Source organism: Triplophysa dalaica, chromosome 19, assembly GCF_015846415.1.
Source record: "Triplophysa dalaica isolate WHDGS20190420 chromosome 19, ASM1584641v1, whole genome shotgun sequence".
NCBI classification, from domain to species: domain Eukaryota; kingdom Metazoa; phylum Chordata; class Actinopteri; order Cypriniformes; family Nemacheilidae; genus Triplophysa; species Triplophysa dalaica.
Genome location: NC_079560.1, coordinates 685,001 through 694,620, shown reverse-complemented (window position 1 = coordinate 694,620; position 9,620 = coordinate 685,001). Strand labels below are relative to the sequence as shown.

Below are 9,620 nucleotides of genomic sequence, written 5' to 3'. Positions count from 1 at the left end.
CACACATCTGTGTTACACACGCAACATAAACATACATACACACACATAATACACACAATAACACACACACATCTGTGTTACACACGCAACATAAACATACACACACACTCATAATACACACAATAACACACACACATCTGTGTTACACACGCAACATAAACATACATACACACACATAATACACACAATAACACACACACATCTGTGTTACACACGCAACATAAACATACACACACACTCATAATACACACAATAACACACACACATCTGTGTTACACACGCAACATAAACATACATACACACACATAATACACACAATAACACACACACATCTGTGTTACACACGCAACATAAACATACACACACACTCATAATACACACAATAACACACACACATCTGTGTTACACACGCAACATAAACATACACACACACACACACTCATAATACACACAATAACACACACACATCTGTGTTACACACATACATAAACATACACACACACACTCATAATACACACAATAACACACACACATCTGTATTACACACGCAACATAAACATACACACACACTCATAATACACACAATAACACACACACATCTGTATTACACACGCAACATAAACATACACACACACACACACTCATAATACACACAATAACACACACACATCTGTGTTACACACGCAACATAAACATACACACACACACTCATAATACACACAATAACACACACATCTGTGTTACACACGCAACATAAACATACACACACACACACACTCATAATACACACAATAACGCACACACATCTGTGTTACACACGCAACATAAACATACACACACACACTCATAATACACACAATAACACACACACATCTGTGTTACACACGCAACATAAACATACATACACACACATAATACACACAATAACACACACACATCTGTGTTACACACGCAACATAAACATACACACACACTCATAATACACACAATAACACACACACATCTGTGTTACACACGCAACATAAACATACATACACACACATAATACACACAATAACACACACACATCTGTGTTACACACGCAACATAAACATACACACACACTCATAATACACACAATAACACACACACATCTGTGTTACACACGCAACATAAACATACATACACACACATAATACACACAATAACACACACACATCTGTGTTACACACGCAACATAAACATACACACACACTCATAATACACACAATAACACACACACATCTGTGTTACACACGCAACATAAACATACATACACACACATAATACACACAATAACACACACACATCTGTGTTACACACGCAACATAAACATACACACACACTCATAATACACACAATAACACACACACATCTGTGTTACACACGCAACATAAACATACATACACACACATAATACACACAATAACACACACACATCTGTGTTACACACGCAACATAAACATACACACACACTCATAATACACACAATAACACACACACATCTGTGTTACACACGCAACATAAACATACACACACACACACACACACACACACTCATAATACACACAATAACACACACACATCTGTGTTACACACATACATAAACATACACACACACACTCATAATACACACAATAACACACACACATCTGTATTACACACGCAACATAAACATACACACACACTCATAATACACACAATAACACACACACATCTGTATTACACACGCAACATAAACATACACACACACACACACTCATAATACACACAATAACACACACACATCTGTGTTACACACGCAACATAAACATACACACACACACTCATAATACACACAATAACACACACATCTGTGTTACACACGCAACATAAACATACACACACACACACACTCATAATACACACAATAACGCACACACATCTGTGTTACACACGCAACATAAACATACACACACACACTCATAATACACACAATAACACACACACATCTGTGTTACACACGCAACATAAACATACACACACACTCATAATACACACAATAACACACACACATCTGTGTTACACACGCAACATAAACATACACACACACACTCATAATACACACAATAACACACACACATCTGTGTTACACACGCAACATACACACACACACACACTCATAATACACACAATAACGCACACACATCTGTGTTACACACGCAACATAAACATACACACACACACTCATAATACACACAATAACACACACACATCTGTGTTACACACGCAACATAAACATACACACACACTCATAATACACACAATAACACACACACATCTGTGTTACACACGCAACATAAACATACATACACACACATAATACACACAATAACACACACACATCTGTGTTACACACGCAACATAAACATACACACACACTCATAATACACACAATAACACACACACATCTGTGTTACACACGCAACATAAACATACATACACACACATAATACACACAATAACACACACACATCTGTGTTACACACGCAACATAAACATACACACACACTCATAATACACACAATAACACACACACATCTGTGTTACACACGCAACATAAACATACATACACACACATAATACACACAATAACACACACACATCTGTGTTACACACGCAACATAAACATACACACACACTCATAATACACACAATAACACACACACATCTGTGTTACACACGCAACATAAACATACATACACACACATAATACACACAATAACACACACACATCTGTGTTACACACGCAACATAAACATACACACACACTCATAATACACACAATAACACACACACATCTGTGTTACACACGCAACATAAACATACATACACACACATAATACACACAATAACACACACACATCTGTGTTACACACGCAACATAAACATACACACACACTCATAATACACACAATAACACACACACATCTGTGTTACACACGCAACATAAACATACATACACACACATAATACACACAATAACACACACACATCTGTGTTACACACGCAACATAAACATACACACACACTCATAATACACACAATAACACACACACATCTGTGTTACACACGCAACATAAACATACACACACACACACACACACACTCATAATACACACAATAACACACACACATCTGTGTTACACACATACATAAACATACACACACACACTCATAATACACACAATAACACACACACATCTGTATTACACACGCAACATAAACATACACACACACTCATAATACACACAATAACACACACACATCTGTATTACACACGCAACATAAACATACACACACACACACACTCATAATACACACAATAACACACACACATCTGTGTTACACACGCAACATAAACATACACACACACACTCATAATACACACAATAACACACACATCTGTGTTACACACGCAACATAAACATACACACACACACACACTCATAATACACACAATAACGCACACACATCTGTGTTACACACGCAACATAAACATACACACACACACTCATAATACACACAATAACACACACACATCTGTGTTACACACGCAACATAAACATACACACACACACTCATAATACACACAATAACACACACATCTGTGTTACACACGCAACATAAACATACACACACACTCATAATACACACAATAACACACACACATCTGTGTTACACACGCAACATAAACATACACACACACTCATAATACACACAATAACACACACACATCTGTGTTACACACATACATATACACACTAAACACACACACTGTAAACATACACACACATCTGTGTTACACACGCAACATAAACATACACACACACACACTTATTATACACAAAATAACACACACACATCTGTGTTACACACATACATATACACACTAATGCACGCACACACCTGAAATAAACACACACACACACACACATCTGTGTTACAAACATACATATACACACACAACACACACACACACATGAAATAGACACAATAAAACACACATGTGTGTAACGCACACACACATTCCTGAAATATACACACAATGACTCACACAGACACAGGAAACATACACACTCACATCTGTGTTACACATACAACATAAACATACACACACACGTATTATACACAAAATAACACACACACATCTGTGTTACACACATACATATACACACTAATGCACACACACACACCTGAAATAAACACACACACACACACACACACACACATCTGTGTTACAAACATACATATACACACTAAACACACACACACATGAAATAGACACAATAACACACACATGTGTGTAACGCACACACAAATTCCTGAAATATACACACAATGACTCACACAGACACAGGAAACATACACACTCACATCTGTGTTACACATACAACATAAACATACACACACACTTATTATACACAAAATAACACACACACATCTGTGTTACACACATACATATACACACTAATGCACACACACACCTGAAATAAACACACACACACACACACACACACACACACACACATCTGTGTTACAAACATACATATACACACTAAACACACACACACATGAAATAGACACAATAACACACACATGTGTGTAACGCACACACAAATTCCTGAACTTTACACACAATGACTCACACACACACAGACACAGGAAACATACACACTCACATCTGGGTTACATATGCAACATAAACATACATGTATGTCACACACCAGTTGAACAGAAATAACACACACATGTTGTGTAAAGTGAGTGAAACTAATAGATGTTTGATGATGTGATCTTCAGATGGTCATCACAGTTCAGATCCATGGAGTTCATCAGGCAGTATGAATCAGAGCGGATACAACAGCATGCTGGGAAACTCAACACACGCGTCTCAGAGCAGCAGTTACTGCGGCATACATCCACACGACAGACTCGTGAGTTCACCTCTCTCTCTCTCTCTCTCTCATCATCTAACAATCCACAGTGTGTAATATTAGTGTCTTGTGTCTTTCAGAGTTACCCGTCACACTCGTCGGCTGAGATTAACCCCAGTCTTCCTCCCATGTCCAGTTTTCATCGCAGCGGCGGCTCGAGTCACTACAGCACCGCCTCCTGCTCGGCCACCACCAACGGCACAGAGAGCGCGATGGGTGAGAGATCAGTTATCATTCATTCTTACACCAGAACTCAGTTCTTCACGGGGAAAAAGTTCTGTCTTAAACTAGCAAGATGGAGGGATGATATCAAATACAGAAACAGATGAAACAATAAAAGAGAAATGAAATCTGATCATTTGAGTGTTCAGATGTGAGTTCTTTTATTGAGAGCAGTGTTTCAATCTAGCGACTCTATAATGCAGCGTTGTTGCTGTTTGTGCACACAAAGTACCAGAAAGATATTTTAATACTCTGTCTCTAATCTCTCTCTCTCTCTCTCTCTCTCTCTCTCTCTGTCTGTGTCTCTCAGCCAATCGAGCGTCGAGTTCAGCGGCCAGCAGTTCACAGACGGGTGATGCGTTAGGAAAGGCTTTGGCTTCAGTGAGTGAGCGGGTCTCTTGCAAAACATCAAAAACATCATGAACGTGACATGAAGTACAGGAGTCGTGATGTCATCCATCACCATTTGATTGGACAGAGAAACATTACACTCTGACTCTTATTGGTTAATATTATTTCCCCAAACCACACGACTTTGATTACATCAGCAGAACAAGAAACCCATCTCAGATGTGGAGAGCGTTCATGATCACAAAAAACTCAATCGTAAACTCAAGAGTCAATCGTGATGTCATTTCACCTCTTATAAAAACTCTTTACACTTTTGTTTTCTGTTGTTGTTTCAGATCTATTCTCCCGATCACACCAACAACAGCTTCCCATCGAACCCGTCCACTCCAGTGGGATCGCCCCCCTCGCTCGCAGGTAACACAGGTTCCTTTATAAATATTCCAAACATTTGACAGATGTTCCAAAAGTGAATAATTGACGAATCAGGAAGCAGAAACAAAAGAGATCCGATCTTTACCCTTCGCTCTCAGAAGTGAAAAGCATTGTGGGATACAGTGTCTGTACTGAGACATCATCCTCATTGTGTCCACAAGAACCCGTTCCCAGGGCAACGTGCTCTCGGAGGATGTTTACACAAACACGTACCTGCGAGTACAGGAAAAGTGTTTCAACGCAGCCAATTCAAGTGAAAAGGCTTTTCATACTTGACATTCTTCATGCGAAAGCTCTTCAGGCAGTCATCGCCACGTTATCCCATCATTATAGAGTCGTCATGGAAACCACCGCGACCTAATTGGTATTTATCAGAGTGCCAAAGTTATTCGACCGACAGCCATTAAAACACGCAACCCCGAATTAATATTTAAACTTAAACATGCGAGGGAAGTTTAAGTAATTTAATAATTCTCTCTTTGGCGGCGGCGACGATACGCGCGGAATTCATTTGCACATGAATGCGGTGCTAATTATATGCTAATTAGCGCTCGGAAATGAGGTTTAATAATACGCCCAAGCCTCTGAAATGCATGTTTCTGTTAAAAAGAACAATTTCAAACACAACATAATTAGCCGTAATACACGCGATGAGAGGACGGCGCCAACGCAGACAGGTGAAGGTCGAGAAAATGAACGGGCGGTGGTCCTTCTTATCACCTGTGTGATCCCGAACGCCACCGAACGGCCTGTGTCTCAATACAAGAGAACGAGAGGGAGAGAACAAACACCTGCAGCTTAACATGAGAGAGAGAGAAAGCGAAAGATAGAGAGAGAAAGCGAAAGCGAGAGAGAGAGAGAGAGAGAGAGAGAGAGAGTGAGAGAGAGAGAAATATATGAAAATATGAGTATCTCTCTTAAGCAAAAACTGTGATTTATAAGATTTACTTCACCAATCACAGACAAATATATACTTTTTTGTCTTGTTTACCAATACAATTGTCTAAACATAATTAAACAGCTTTGAAGCAACATTTACTTTAGATTTGATGTCTTGATAAATCAGATAAATCAAACAAAATTGTGTAATGTTTATTTGTATTATTCGATGTCTACTGTAACTACTTTTCAGGTTTTAATCATAAACATTACATTTTCTGAAGTAGAGTAAATGCTTTTACATGTCATGTGTTTCTCAATATTTTTCGTTTGAGAGATGTTTTAGACTTTGTAAACTTTGCAAACTTTTTTAGACTTTGTATTTTTTAAATCCCTGTCCTGTAATAAAACATATCAAATAATCTCTTTTCACAAATATTGCTGCTGTAATCCTTTGAACGAAATGATGAAATGATGAAGACATTTAAATGTATTTATCAGAACAATTCTTCATCCAAATATTTGACTCGATGATGAAATATTATCAGTTTGGTGACTGATTCTTTTCTCTCTTTTTGATATAATAGACGGTGTTTGGTGTATCAGAAATTAAAACCTTTATCAAGTTAAGATGATCTTTCATGGTGGTGTTGTTGTTTCAGCTGCCAGTACGGCTGTATGGTCGAGGAACGGTCAGGGACCTTCATCCCCGAGCTATGAACCACCTCTGCACACTCTGGTAAGACATTTATGTAAAGACTCCTTCAACTAGAAGTTGTGATCATTTTCACTTCCTTATTTTGATGCATTTCGGAGTAAAATTAAATTTCGAATACGAGAAATAGTGGGCGTGGCTTGCGCTTTCACTACAAATTGATTGGGTGTATAAAAACAGCCGTTGCGTTGATTTTAAAATGAAACTGACGGCAGACTGACACTTGAAGGGGAGGAGTTAACTGATGCTCCGCCCAAGCCGTCTAATTTACATCATTTAAGATGGATCTTCATTTTAGTGCGGAAGTCGTTTTCAGATTTGAATTGAAGATTATGAGGGCACACGAATTACAAAAGAGAATGACTCACATCGATAAACTATTTACTATAAAAACTTCAATATTTCATAAAAAATAAGAATTGTCATTTTTTATGAATTTATGAGGGCACAGGAAATTAAGAAGAGAATGACCCACATTGATATGATATTAACAATAAACGCTGCAATGTTTCATGAAATAGGCATTGTCATTTTTTATTTCACTGGGACTTTAAAAAAAGAAATTTGAAATGCAATCAATAAAATTTCTAAATAGAAAGAAAATGAACATTTACACGATTTTGGTATATTTTAAGTTCTGTTAAACAATCAGAAGAACATTTTAGGTTTAGATTTGACTGTCATTACAGAATCCATCAGTTCTGCCAGATATTCTCGTAAAACTTGATTATAGTTGCATTAGCTCAACTGTCATGGAAAAAAGACGAAACACAAAATCTCCTTAAGTTCCCTAACGCTTTAAATGAATAATAATCATTGACAACAGTAAGTGTAATCGCTGCCGTATTCGATGGGAATGATGACGTCCACTGGACATTTTTATAAAGTTGTCGACATGATGAAGCACTGAGCGCTTGCCGTGTTGTCTGGTTGTGTAGCAGAGTCGTATCGAGGACAGACTGGAGCGTCTAGACGATGCCATTCACGTGTTGAGGAGTCACGCGGTGGGACCGTCCACGGCCATGGCCGGCGCTCACGCAGACATGCACGGATTGATCACATCATCTCACTCTCACAACGGAGCCATGAGCGGATACAGCTCAGGACTGCTGTCTGCTAACAGACACTCACTCATGGTAAGACAAGCATGACCTCTGACCTGCAGGATAATGATGATGATGATGATGTCATTTCCTGTGTGATGTGTACTGGATGAGAGGGATTAAGAGACCAGATTCTCCTCCAGATGTCTGAACATTTCTCATGTCGATCGCGTCTCGTGTGTTCTGTTGGTAACTGGTGACGTCAGCGGTCACGTCTCTGTGTGAGTTTAGTGTAGAGTTCATTCTTCAGCAGAGAACACGAGGAACAGAAGTGTGTTTCTGTCTTATAGTTTCTGCGCAGCATCTGGATGACACGTGATGTTGAGTTTCAGGTCGCTTCTGGAGAATGTTTGCTCGTACGTGAAACTGTGAATGATCTCAGACCGTCACACACATCCTGAGCGCCCGCACACAAAACTTCAGTTATTATTTATTATTATATACACAAATCTCACAAATCCTCACATTTGGTACAATGCATGATATTTAAAAGAACATTTAAATGAACCTGGATTTTTAATAACTTCATTTTTGGTTCTACATTTCAACATGTATTGTGTTCAAAATTGAAAAGGGTTGTAAAAAAAAAAAAACAGAGAATTTAAACATCATATCAACACAGAAATGAAACAGACATGTACAGTAAAAACCTCTGTGTCTGGATTTGTGATGGCGGTCTCTCTGTACGTTTGTTATGAGGTCAGGTTAGAGTAGAGGATTATGGGTAGAGTTTTTTTGTATTGTGCCATATGAGCAGTGCCCGACTAAACAGCGGAAATAACCCAGAGAGAGAGAAAGAGAACAGACTTTAAATATGGAAAATATTACCAGCATCTTTCCTGATGTTTGAAGATTTTTTTAAAGACTTGAAACAATCCATAAAGCTTAAGGCAGCTGGAGAGAATAAAGAACAGCAGGAGAAGA

General features: G+C 38.3%; 1 protein-coding gene across 16 annotated transcripts in view; it reads left to right on the top strand.

Annotated features, from left to right (window-relative positions):
* Nucleotides 1-9,620, top strand: part of LOC130407577 (transcription factor 4-like) — a 130,825-nt gene that overhangs the window by 104,977 nt on the left and 16,228 nt on the right. For 15 of the 16 annotated variants that reach the window (XM_056730602.1, XM_056730601.1, XM_056730603.1 and 12 more), the window contains 6 exons: nt 4,861-4,994; nt 5,075-5,210; nt 5,527-5,597; nt 5,903-5,981; nt 7,541-7,617; nt 8,532-8,729. In XM_056730602.1, coding sequence (XP_056586580.1) covers nt 4,861-4,994; nt 5,075-5,210; nt 5,527-5,597; nt 5,903-5,981; nt 7,541-7,617; nt 8,532-8,729 — 695 coding nt within the window. The remainder of the gene's footprint in view (nt 1-4,860; nt 4,995-5,074; nt 5,211-5,526; nt 5,598-5,902; nt 5,982-7,540; nt 7,618-8,531; nt 8,730-9,620) is intronic. The other variant, XM_056730599.1, reaches the window with a different exon arrangement.